This window comes from Apaloderma vittatum, unplaced genomic scaffold (assembly GCF_000703405.1).
Source record: "Apaloderma vittatum isolate BGI_N311 unplaced genomic scaffold, ASM70340v1 scaffold25687, whole genome shotgun sequence".
NCBI lineage: Eukaryota > Metazoa > Chordata > Aves > Trogoniformes > Trogonidae > Apaloderma > Apaloderma vittatum.
In genome coordinates, this window is record NW_009727088.1 from 19,654 (window position 1) to 32,748 (window position 13,095).

General features: G+C 39.9%; 1 protein-coding gene across 1 annotated transcript; it reads right to left on the bottom strand.

Annotated features, from left to right (window-relative positions):
• Positions 1–324: 324 nt before the first annotated feature.
• Positions 325–13,090, bottom strand: CRABP1 (cellular retinoic acid binding protein 1; the record flags this gene model as incomplete). The annotated part of the gene is made up of 3 exons (XM_009873562.1): positions 325–653; positions 10,122–10,235; positions 12,965–13,090. Coding segments are annotated over 3 exons (291 nt in total), but the record flags the coding sequence as incomplete, so codon positions are not given.
• Positions 13,091–13,095: the final 5 nt, after the last annotated feature.

The following is a 13,095-nucleotide window of genomic DNA, read 5'->3' on the forward strand; positions in this document are numbered from 1 at the left end:
TAGAGATCTCTCCTTGTCTGGTTCTGCTGAATCGCAGTCCCAGCAATCACAGGATATAGGAGTCGTTCCTCAACAAGTCTCCCAAGAAGGCACAACAAAAGGAAGGAAAGGAGCAGAGCTCTGCATTTGAGAGAGCAGCCGGCAGCTCCACGAACAGCCTTGAAACTTGCTCTCCTGTGCTTTATGTTGCCCTAGGAGGTGTTCCCTGCCAGCACAGTGCTAGCCAACAGCAGCGAAACTGCCTTCAACAGAGGGTAAAAAAACCGTTTCAGTCCTAACTAAAGCACTCCTGGGTTTTCTATTAAAAACACCCCAAAACGGCTGTGAGTTATGCCCAATAAGTTTAATAATTGATGAAACCATAGCAAGTGACAACTACAAAATACAAAGCAGACACGAAAAATGATGGTGTAAAAGTGGGAAGGAATAGTGTCTGCGATGAAAAATGAAAGCAAAATACACTTAATGGAGGATATGGGTTCGGATATAACACACATGGTCACATACAACACTGCATTGGTAACAGCACACACAGATACTCATTATGTTGGGGATTTTCACAGTTCTCCACTTCATCCCAGATGAGAAGTAAATTGATGTATTTACTCTCTTACATAAATTCTTGTGCACACAACATCATCAGCACCAAAGGTCTGGAAAAGAAATAGAAATCAGTCAGAAGAGATGGAATCAGTAAACATTAAACACCATTTTTTAAGGTTATTTTTACTATAGCAGCTAGTTGTACAGCAGAAATAAATTTTCCTCTGTCTTTCAAAAGATGAGAGTAGAGTCATTTTGGAAGAGGAATGCAGCGTAAGTGCCCTTTTTTCCAAGGCACGATGAATTTTGTCAGAATGATAAATGCCCCAGAAATTCCCTTTTTCTATAGTTTCTTGGCATGCATTTATAAATAAACATGAGAAAAGAAAGAGAATTTGGAATGTACTGTTGTTATATTTAGTAACAGTTGCAGTTCTTTGAACTGGAAATGCTGAGGGTGGAATTCAAACGGCATGTTCAAAAGCTATTCTTTGATATTTGCGGGTATAAATGAGAGTAGTTCAAACGAAGTCAGTGCAGCAATGCTGAAGACCGGGAGAATGTACACCTATAACCTGCAAGCGTAATGCTGCTGCAAGATGTTGACACACCGTGCTAGGAAACCAAAACCCTCTCTCCCAAGCTGTGACATGGGCAGTGTTAATCGTCACCCTTCCTTCAGGGTACTGTGACCTTAACCAGTGAATTCGATAACTGTGACAAGAGTCTGAAATGAGAGCACATAATGGAGAAGAATGTAGTGGAGATCGAACTCATTTCACATGACTAAACATCTAGGAGATCTCACAATACACATCCGAAAGTCACCGACTTACCACAGACTGTGTCTCATGACCATCCCATGCCTTATACCAGATTCAGTAATCCAGAGTACCTTGATTTTCCAGATAGTTAGAGCTGGTGTTATAAGATGGTACACCACTAACTGAAACATTAAACCACCCTGGAGTTCTGCACTTAAAAACCAATTCTACCACAGCAATACTGCAGTGCAGATTACCCCGACATTTAGGCAGGACAGTGACTGTGGCAGCTGTTTGAGAAACCCACCTAAACCCCAAAGCGTTTGAATGCAATTTCAGGTCTGGCAGGCTAAAATCTGAAGGAAATAATCGGTGGAAGAGTAAGGAAATACCAACTGCAAAAAACTTCATGTTCAGCTACACTGGCAGTTTCGAGTTCACCACTAACACGTTGTGAGGTGGGATATTTGGCTGTAATAACTGCCAGGGTCTCACTGAAAAGTATAATTAAGACCTACCTCAGTGTGAAACAAAAATTCAGCTGGCCTTCATTTGTTTTAATGCCTTCTACACCTGTTTTGGCCAACACCTCTTTGAAAGGACTTGGCTTTAAAACTGACTCTGGCTTATACTTTGTTCACTTTACTGAGGAGAAAAGTCTGTTAGTATTTTGGAGATACAGGCTTTGTTTTTATGCATATAAAGAGCTTACCATATCAAACTTTATATAAATTTTTAGCTTATACATGAAGATGTCTGAAGATGAGTGATAATGGATGAAGATAGTTCTCTACTGCCCACAGCACCAGCTGCCAATACCCTTTCTATGGCTTCCCTCAAGATTGCCAGAATTACACACAAAGGTGAAATTATTTCAGCAAGAGCTTTGCCAGAGAAAGCAAGTCAGAGCCAAGACTATCCAGGGCTTGAGGTCGTCTGTAGAGACTGGAAGGTCACTCTAATAGTGATTGTCATTCTATGGTACCTTCAGGCACTACGCATGTGTGAGTTTGGGTCCCCTGCTGCTATTTCAACACAAATCATAAATAATAGTAAAACGGTCTTTGTGCAGTGTTCTTCAGGAGCTGACACAGCCCCAGTGTGACAGCTGGAGCTGCATAGCTTAGGCAGCCACATCTTGTAAGGTGAGTGGGTGCCACATCAGCCAGTTCTAACGAGAAGGGCTGCAGCAGCAGTTTGCCAAAACTCTTATAACCTCCCCAGTAAATTAATGTCTATTCTTTCAGGGAAATTAAGAGCCAAACTCCTTCCCCTAAACCTGTGTAACAGCAGTTACTCTCCCAACAGGTCAGCAGTTACACTGAGAAGAAACACTGCAGAGAAGAGCAGATTGAAAGAGATGTGACCCATACTGCAAGTCTGTCCTAGGGTGCCGCTGTAGGTCTGAGTGCCTGAAATTCTAGTGTCCAGTTCTGAGACTGCGCTTGCTCCTAAGACATCAGTGCAGTCTGTCTGGCAACTTCCTTGCAAGACCCACAGGTGGGAGCATGAAAATAAAAGTTTGTGAAGGAAGAAAAAACAAATAGTAACTTTCTGGGAAAGCTCAGTATTATGGGGGCATCCAGAAAGCACTGCAGAGGCAGCAAGTCCACAGCATGTACGCAGAGACTGACTTTGTGCACTCAGAGTCACAACTTGACATGCTTATGACAAAGCACCATGGCTGTTCTTTTTGTACTTCCAGCACCCAGTGCCAGCTGAACTTGTGGATGCTTGAAAACCTCAGGCAAAGGACTGTACTCAAATTGTTCTGTCAGGATAAAAATTAAGTGCAGAAAACATGGGCACACCCGTGGAATCCAAATACTTAGGAGCCTTACTCAGTTGCTATACACAAGGATCATCACTCTGTGCGACGCATGAGTCTCACAGACTGGAAAACCACTATAATTTAATACAATTGTGCATTTAAATCTAGATCATAAAGAGATAAAATTAATGCAAAGCCCCATTGCAATTACTCTGGAGTATCATGTAGCCAGTGAGCACTTCTTAAACAGCCACGCATCCTTTCCTTGAAGACCCACCTTGGGTTATGTGGCCTCTGACCTGTTTCAGGAATAAGCTGCATTTTTTAGCACTTAGAATTTATACCTTATACTCATTCAGATGATTAGCAACCTAATTCCCTCCTGAAGCACATAAATAAATGGCTTTGATTGTCATGTACTTACGTAAAAGGTATTTCCCTAGCTTATTGTAATTTACTAGCATTGTTGATAAAACTCCAGTAAATGTGGCTAAACAAAGTGAAGAGGAAGGTGTTGAAACTTGCTACGTTCCTTTTCTTGTGGTTACTCACAGAAACGTCTAACATACAGCTGGGTGCAAGCTCAGGGGAAGACTCAAATCAAAAGGATGTTGCTCCTCTATCCTTCACACTTAAATCCTTGTATTCAGGGGTAGGATGAAGCAGTTCAGTGTCTATGGTTCTAATTCTAAATCAAAAAGAAGTGATATTTCCTGTCAGAACAAGCAGACTGTAAAGATTTCCATGACCCAAAGGATTAGAACTTCCTAACAAAAGAAAGAGAGCGAGCAATCCTGGCTATTTGGTGGTGAAATTTCACGAGAGCCACTTAAAAAGAAAAATAAAAATGCAATGCTACCAAACTGCAATTCACATGTAATGAGAAGATGTGAGATTTTCAAACATCCCCTTCCCAGCAGCTTTCAAAGGTCGCATTTACCTCACAAAACACTACAAGGCAAGGCTTCTATCTGAATCTAAAATAGGATTTTAAATGTGCAATGACTGCAAATTACAGAATTGTTTTCTTCACTTGGCTTGTCATAATCTGTAGCTAAGCGTCCAAAAGCACACTGCAAACAAAGCCCTGCACAAAGGGATAATCCAATAAATTGACCTCTCTCAGTTCACTCAAAATCTGATGACCACTGACATCACTAGAGATTAAAAGAGAATTACAGGGCAGTAATATATTACTGTATGAGTAAATCTGCTTTTTGAAGGCCTTCTTTATAAACATGTTTATAAACATGCTGAGGAGCCTTTGTGATCAGCGGAGCACACAGTACCATTAGGAAGACTGTCACTGAAACAATCACCTGGGAAAAATCACTTCAGCCAGCATATGCAAACATCCCGTTATCTGCTCGTGACTGACCAGCCCCGAAGAGGCAACTTGTAAAACGAAGACAGAATACATCAGCAAACAAGAGAGAGAAGAGAAATTGCTTAAATGAAGCAAAGTACCTAAATGCTGGCATTTGCGCTTGAGAACTGCTCAAGTCGTGCAGCAGACAGTGACAGAGGTAAGAACACGAGGCGGTGCTATCTCGGAAAGCCAGCACACAGCCAGCACCTATGCAGCCACACAGAAGGTGACATACAGGGTCAGATGCACCCAAGATGCAAATGGCTTTGGCCTCTTTCTCTGCCTGTGTATTTGGGATGTGACTCGGCGCAGGCTGTACTGGCGAGCAGAGGCTGCAGATCTCTAAGCCCCCTTTAAATCTGCTCATGGCAAATAGTAAATTAAGGCATGAGCCCATGCAACACATACCTATGCATTATTACAGGCTTCTGAACTTTTACCAAGCCTGCTATAATGAGGTCAACAGCAACCCCCCCCACTGACCTCAGTAGGAGTACACCCTCCTTTTGATGACTGATTTTATTTAAGATCACTCTCCAAAAACTACAGAAAAGTTAAAAACTTAGGTAGTTTAACATTGTTCAGCACAAGGCATAGGCACATCCCAAATCTCAGCATTTGGCTGCAAATTATTTTTCCAAATCTGCACTGATCCTTCTCAGCTACTATGTTTAATTTTAAAAGCCAGCACTATAATTTAAAAAATGTTCACTCACTCATCTAGGCCCCACAGTTCACCAGTTTTAATGAAGTATGGCATGATTTTTCTGGGGAGGGAATGGAGAATAGAAACCATGCTTGAAACCCCCCTAATGTTCTGATCTTTGACCCTTGCTATAATTGATTCTGAGAACCCCTGTGTGATACGTGAACTGTGTAAAATGTGGTCTGAGGCTGTTTTTAAAGCCCCTCTTCAGTAATCATCCACTTAAAATGTTTGTGTGTTACCGATTAAGCTATAATCTAGAGGCATGAGCAGCCATGAAAGCAGCAATGCAGATAAAGTCTGAATATAAACATTTCTCATTTGAACACCTAACATTTGGAAGTTGCATCTTTTAACTTTCTAAAGAGCAGCCCTTTTGTTCTTCTGATTTACAAAAGTGACTGATAGCTCATTAACATCCCTGACAAAAACACACAGCAACAGCAATAACATTACAGAGTATAAAAGAAATGGGAAGAAAAAGCATATTAAAATAGACTTAATCCCAGATCTTAATTTCAGACAAGTCAAGGAAATATATATTTCTTGTGTTATGTTCCAATCGTTATCGCTCGTGCTAATCCAAGTGGAGTTGTAAATACAGATATTCTGACTCTCTGTGCACTATAGTCTTAAAGTATAATCTATAGTCTAAAGACACAGTCAAGACATACAAATGTGAACTTTGATGGGGACCTGTCCTTTTCGCCCTCCCTTGCTTACACTTTCCATGTAAATATTATCCATTGTTCAGTACCTCTAAAAAGGTAGCACTGAAATCCCAGTAAGTTCATCAAATGAGAATAAACAGCACCAATAAAAGTAGTTGCAATGTTCTAGCACATTCGCGGCACCTTTTTTTTATAAAGCAGAGCTTGATCCTTCTCTTGCTCAGCTGAAAGGACTCTTTTTTCTAACATGGCTTTAGATGTACATCTGACTTTGTATGAACCAAATATTATTTATGCTACTAATAAAAATTATCTCATTCTCCACGCTGCAAGCAGTGAAGGAGAACTAAAGGCAAACTCAACTGGTACCTGAAGGTAAAGAAAACCTTTCCTAACTAAATAGTTGGTTCCCAGCATCTGTGTACCAGAGGACATGATGAGACAGGGAAGAACATCATATTGCTCCAAGGGAATATGTTTGAAGAATATAAGGAATTCTTCTGCTAGGATGCAAAAAAGATCGATAATTATACAATAATATGGGTTCTATTTTAGCCCTATAGTAGTCATGACAATTCAACACTGATTTTTTTTTTTTAATTATATCCGATAATAAATACATTATATTTAACGTGCTGTGTTGGGGAGAAAAATGTATCCTTCCCCTAGGAAAACATCATAATCAAATGGACCCCCTAAGCAATGCGGCATTAGACCAAAATTATGTGGCAGAGCTCCAACATTTATGCAGCTAGTACTAGCAGAGTAAACTCATTCCTTACCCCCTGCCTTTTTTCAATTCACGCCTCAGTCTAACACAGTTTAGATTCCTTCTTGCAACTTATTCCAAATGGGGTATGAGTTTTCTTGATTTCTTCTGCAAATACATGTAATAGCTAAGAACGATACTCAAGGCTTCTTGTAAGATTTCTTTGGACGGAGAAACAGGAGTAGAGTGTGAGAAGAAGTATCAGCCTCATGGAGTTCCTAAACTGCTCTAGCCCATAAAGACAGCTTCCCAACTGCAGACAACTAGAAGTTCACAAGAATGGTTTCCTTCTGCTTATTTAAGGCTCTCTGCCAGAATGAAAATAAGGAAAGTACATCAGAAAGAGTAAAGGAAGAGAAAATATTTCTTAAGTAAGTCGGGAGGTTTGGGAAGTGTGAAGATGGGAACTGATAAATGAAGTCATCTGGGCAGCAAAACTGAATGAGAATGGATTTCAGGTCCTAAAGAACTGTAACTGGGAGGATGGAAGAAAAAACAAAGGGGAAGGAAAAGAAAGATCTCTTCTTCTCACTGTGATCTTAGTTATGAAGAAGTAAGATATAAGCGGGGATTTGCAGACTCAGATCCAAGGAAAATTTCCAAGCATAAAATAGAATAATCTAAGCTGAATCTTTCTTCACTGGAGTGATGAAAAACCCAAACACAGTTGAGAGGCAAGAGATGAAAAGGGATCACAGGGTCTTCTCACTAAGAGCTCCGATTCCTACTTTGTTCCATGTTATAGTTGAGGAACATACCTCAGTCAATCCCTTCAGGTCGTTTAGCTTTTAAAGCCCAAATAATGGTCTGGAGGGAACATTCTGGGGTTTTAAAATTAGGGGCTGCAGAGAAGATGATAGCCTCCCTTACCCTCTTCTGTCTCCCTCCAAAGAGTAGAACCCTTTGCTGCCTCCCAGAAGGGTTAATTTTGGCCATCCTAACTTCTCCAAAGGACCAGAGACCTCACACTCACCACCACTACTCCTTGAAATACCCCACTGCAGAGCTTTAGGGTGTTACATGTTGACCCATGTATTTAAAAGATTTGTATATTCAGTCCCCTCAAATGTCCTGAGGGGCTTGAAAATCTTTTGTCCTGAGGATCAAGTAATATCGTACTATTTAAGAAAGCAAAAGAGGCTATTATGCTCCAGAGAAGAGGTAAGAGAATGGAACTGCCTATCATATTAAATATAGAAGACAGAGAGAGTTACCTGGATCACTTGGAAGCAAACACTAGGTTTTCATAATGGCCATGCTAAAATTGTACGTTACAACCAATGAGTGTAGTCCCAGTTTGTCAGAGAGGGGAAGGGTCTTGGGGATCAGAAACCAGGAAAATTACTTGGGATCATGATCGGCAGAGCATAAGCCCCTGAAGAAGATTCAACAAAGTCTTTGCATATAAATCAGAGTAATTTCAGGTAAGAGTAGGGAGAGTGAAGTCACCACTACATCAGGTGCTAGTGGGATTGCCAGCAAAACGTTATTTTCAGTCTGGTGTTCATAGTTCAGAAAGGAAATGGATAAATTGGAGAGGGTTAGAAGCACTGAAGGAATGATTCCAGTGGAGCTTGCTTTATATTGAAGGGCTCAAGTTCTCCCAATGGTTTAGCTTAACAAGAAGGGTCTTCCAAGAGGTGGTTAAGAGAAGCATTTGCAATAACAAACTTCAGGCATATTATTTAATATGCCTTTTATACAGAATATATGATGACTTGAAGTTCAATCTAGACATAAACAGATTAGAAATAATGTGTACATTTTAATAGCAGGGAAATTAATCCCTAAAACAACTATCAAAAGTTGTAATTGAGTTCCTATAAATGGAAGTATTTTAATAAGAAGGAAATTTTTGTAATTTATATCCTAATCTAAAATGTAATTAATTAAGAAAAGCTCAACAGACTGTATTATACAAGAAAAAAAGGCTTTATAATCTTCAAATGGCTCAGGTTTCTTAACCAACCTCATTCTTCTTCCCCAGCAGGGTAAGGTCACATAGTTGATTGCAGAAGGCAATTGTATTATGACTGGCTTTCTTGCTTTTCTTGGATCAGTTCACTTTGTTTAACAGCTGCCTCACTAGTTTATTGCTCAGCTGACAAAACTACAGAAATGTGTTCTTAGAAAGCTGGAAAAATTAGAGTTGAGAATATATTTTGTCTACTGCATTAAAGATATGAAACAGAGACCAAAGTACTTAGCCTCCTCAAGATTTTTGATAATATAAAAAATTTCAGTGTTTGAGTCAAAAGAAAATATCCAGAATTGGAGTATTCATTTCAATGGGATTTCACTAACAGCACACACGTCCTTGTAAGGGGTGGGTGAACAGTTCCAAAATGTCTGGAATAATATTAACACCTTAAAAGCTTTATGTTTATACATGGTTATGTTTGAGTCTTGGTTTTGGTTTAGAGTCAGTCGTAAAAACAGAGCTCCAACTGCTTTAGAGAAACACTGGGGAGGCTGTTTGTTTTTTAAAGTGCAGAGGTTTAGTTAGTGTGATAATGTGAAATAAAACCTCCCTGCTTTGATGTTTTCTTACCCGTCACTCCAGCAGCCTGTCTTCCATGCCCAAACTGATGAGGCGTAACAGTCTAATCAACTATTTCTCCGGAATTCACTAGTAACAGCATGTGCAATAAAATGATTCTGAACTCCAGCTGAGCTATGCAGCTTGTAACTTGGAGAAACTGTCTTTATCCGGTTCTGGATATAATTTCCTTAATGTAGAGCGACTACTGAAGAAAGATTCAGTGAAGAGAACTCAACTCCACAGAAATAGTTACAATATAAATAAATAAACTGCACATGAATCATCGTGTAAACGGTGAGGCTGTTGCAGAGGAGCTGCTCAGAACGCCTGCAGTAACCCTGCTGCCGTAGGGAAGGACACACAGGAGCGGGGGGATGTTAGGTGAGAGCGAACGTGCAAATCGGTGTATTTCTGAGAAGGCAATTCTGAACTGGATTCAGAAGTGATCAAAGAATTGGTGGCATAGATGGGGGAGGAATTACACTTTCTTCATAAACGGAATGAGATTAGAGTATGATAACAACATGCTGCGTCTTTCCTACTATACACCATGTGATGGTGGATAAGCAGCAACATATTATGCACATGCCTAAAAAAGAAGGCTCTCCAGAAACGAGGTCAAATGCCTTGATCTGGTTTTCACCAGAGAAAATGTGCAATAAATCAAGCAAATTCTTTGATGGTGTTGTAAATTCACAGAGCAGAAGTGGTCTACTTGTGATTACTCTACCAGTAAAAGTATGGCAAAAGTTATAGCGATACAATGCAAGTGAGAACCTGAATATACCTTCATTTGTTCTTAAGAAAAAAAACCAAAACGTTCAAAAAGGAAGGGGAAAAAAAAGTGACGTACGAATTGTACTCTAGAGGACTACGAAAATGGTAGTTTTCCATATGGATAAATAAGGAAAAATAGTGAGTCATACTACATGGTAACAAAAACCGGTTAATATGGTGCATGTATCGGGTGGGTTCAAGGTTCTTACCAAAATCAGCTCGTCATTAGCTAATTCTCGAGTCCAGTATGTTTTGGGGCCATCTCCCTCAATAAGAGTTTGTTTGCAATAGATCTTGTTTTCATTCTCCCAAGTGGCCAAACTCTGCAGGCAAGAAAACCATTAGGAATAACATTAATTATATTCCCCAGCAGCATGAGGCGGAGAGACAACAATGAGCAGTAGTGAGAATAATTGCTGCAGGAAAGGAGCAACACATCGATAGATAAAGGCAAAGGGGCATTTTGGAAACAGGTATATCTTAGTAACAAAGTAATTGCAAAAGTGTCTTTTCAGTGTAAGTCTGCACTTGTTTCCAACTCATTAAGTGCTTGATGTTGAAAAGTATAATTTAGAAATGTGGCAATATACTAGTGTTTACATTCCCAAGCATCTTTGTACACATGTGGCTTGATCTGACATGTTATTTATCACCACAGAGTCCCCTTAGTGTATAAGCATAAAGAGTCCTATGTATGATGTTGTGGTCATAAATCATGCGGTATTTGTCACTTACAGCCTTTCATGCTATATGGCACTGTGCCAAGTTAACTATATATTAAACACTTACTGTGCTAGCAAACTAGAATAAATCACAGCTAAATTAAAGACACTTTGTTACATTCTAGTGTTTGCGATATTACTTTTCTAAAGTTGTGGGTCTGGGGATCGAAATACACTTTGGTATTTTTTGAAGCATTTCAGTAATGACTAAAAAATAAATTAAAATAAATAAAGTTAAAAATAAAAAATAAATATTAAATCCAAATATTAATGTAAACAAATCTAAATATATAAATATTAATATTAAAATAAATTAAAAGTGATTAGGAAAAAATCCATAGGATTTTGTTTAGCTTTCACAAACAGGCAAGCCTTAACTCTGTTCCTTTTTATTCTAGCACTAAACTATTATTCTACAGTGCAATGGAACAGCTGTGCAGAAGGATGCCCTGTAATGAATGTGCAAGTAATCGCTTTATAACTAGCACATGGGAGACATTCATTAGTCTGTGATTATATACATACATATATACATATGTGCATATGTACGCATAAACTCAATACTTCCCAGACTTCCCAAGAAAAAACCCAAACACTTTATTTTGATTTAAAATTAGCTGGTTACATTCTAAATATTTTTTTCGAAACAATAGGTTTTTTTAAGCCAACAATCCATCTCAAATGGCAGTTATAGAAGCTATGCCTTGCAGTAGAGCTACATACGACTTGCTCTTTGTCTGTATGAACAATGGATGAAGTTAGTTGGCAGAACAAAACCCTCCACCCCATAAAGTGTACCAAAATCTATCAGCAGTTTTGCCAGATACTGCAAATTACATTCTGAAGTATTATTTTATTATCTGTTGGTTTCTGCTCTGTGGCCACATCTTGGTTATATACACACAGCAGTACAACTTATTCCTGAGAGTGGGCTATAAATAATTGCACAACACATGGAAAAAATTTAGTACTTCACAAAACGTCTTTCTTTCAGATTTTTCCAACTTTTATAGCTTACAGCCATAATTACTGTTTTTCGATCTGCAGCAATAAATCCTTCTCTAGAAAGCGGGTCACATTTATCGTATATGCATTATGCATGAAGACGCTAAATCACTACTTTTGCCAAACAAGATAAATTAACAAAGCCAGCAACATTTCCTGAACAAACTATTAAATACATGATAACTCATCCTAGAGATCAAGTGGGTGTTCTAAGTGTTCCCTGACTCCCAGAATTTGCCTCCCGTTTTCATAATTTTAAATTCACAGCAATTGCACCGCCGATAGTAAGGTTTGAATTTTTAGTGGTGTAAATGGTCTCAGAAGCCGTCCCAAGAATTAGCAGATATCATATTTTGGAAAGGAGTTTATTACACTATCATATACTTTTAAAATTGTATTCTCACTTGGGACAACATCCTGATACTCTTTCTTCAGACTTCTTTTGTAAGTGTTTTATATACACTTCTCTTATAAGAGTAAAGTGCCTGAAGAAAGGATAACTAACCCGTGCCTTTGATAACTTTTTTCCAAAGGCAGCAATGATCACAGCCCAGTTCTCCCATACCCCAGACCCCTTGTATTTACACCACCAAGAAGCGGGTGTCAGATGATGTCCACCTAAAGCCCCCTCCACGGCCACAGAAGTGGTTACTAAGGTAGAGGAGCGGGGGCTAACACATAGAATCAAGCCCAAGACACTCCAGTGAATGCCCTCCAATGCACTTCTGCACAAGGAGATGGTGTAATTACGGCTGGTATAACACTAGCTGAAAATCTGTCTTACACTGCTAAAGACTTATCTGATCAGCAAACCAGAGGGATGCACTTGCAATGGAACGGAAGAGGATTTCAGCCCCAGACTACCAACAATCTGCACCCCTCCTTGTGAACTCAGCTGATTCAATGTAAGACAAAAGTTCTGTCAGGTTTGTGCACGAAATCCTGACTCTTGAGGTCCCTCTTGCTCCATCATTGCCCATGTTCCCGACAGGGACAGAGGCTGAGGAGAGCATGAAGTCTCCAGGCAAGAGGGAAGCAAAAAGAGCCGGACAAAACCCTGCCAGCCACAAGCAGGTGGTACTCAAACTCTGCCTTTGGGACTTGCCATGCTCTGTTGCCTTCAGATTTCAGTTCTGCCCTGCAAGAGAGAGAATGTCTGACGAAGGAGTGGCAACCATTAAGAACCCCCAAACAGTGTTTCCGTGAGGAAAAGGGTGGAAGGCAGCAATGCCACTGTCAGGGACACGGGCAGCAGATGCGCTCGTGCCACCTAAAAAGAACTGGTGACAGACACACACAGGCACACGCCCCAGCACTCCTCCTACCCTGCACTTTCGTCCATCGACCGTCTCCTCCTCAAAGTTCTCCCCGATTTTGAAGTTGATTTCAGTGGTGCGGACAGTGGTGGAAGTTTTGATGTAGAACTGGTCCCCGTCCTGGCGGATCTCCACGTGGG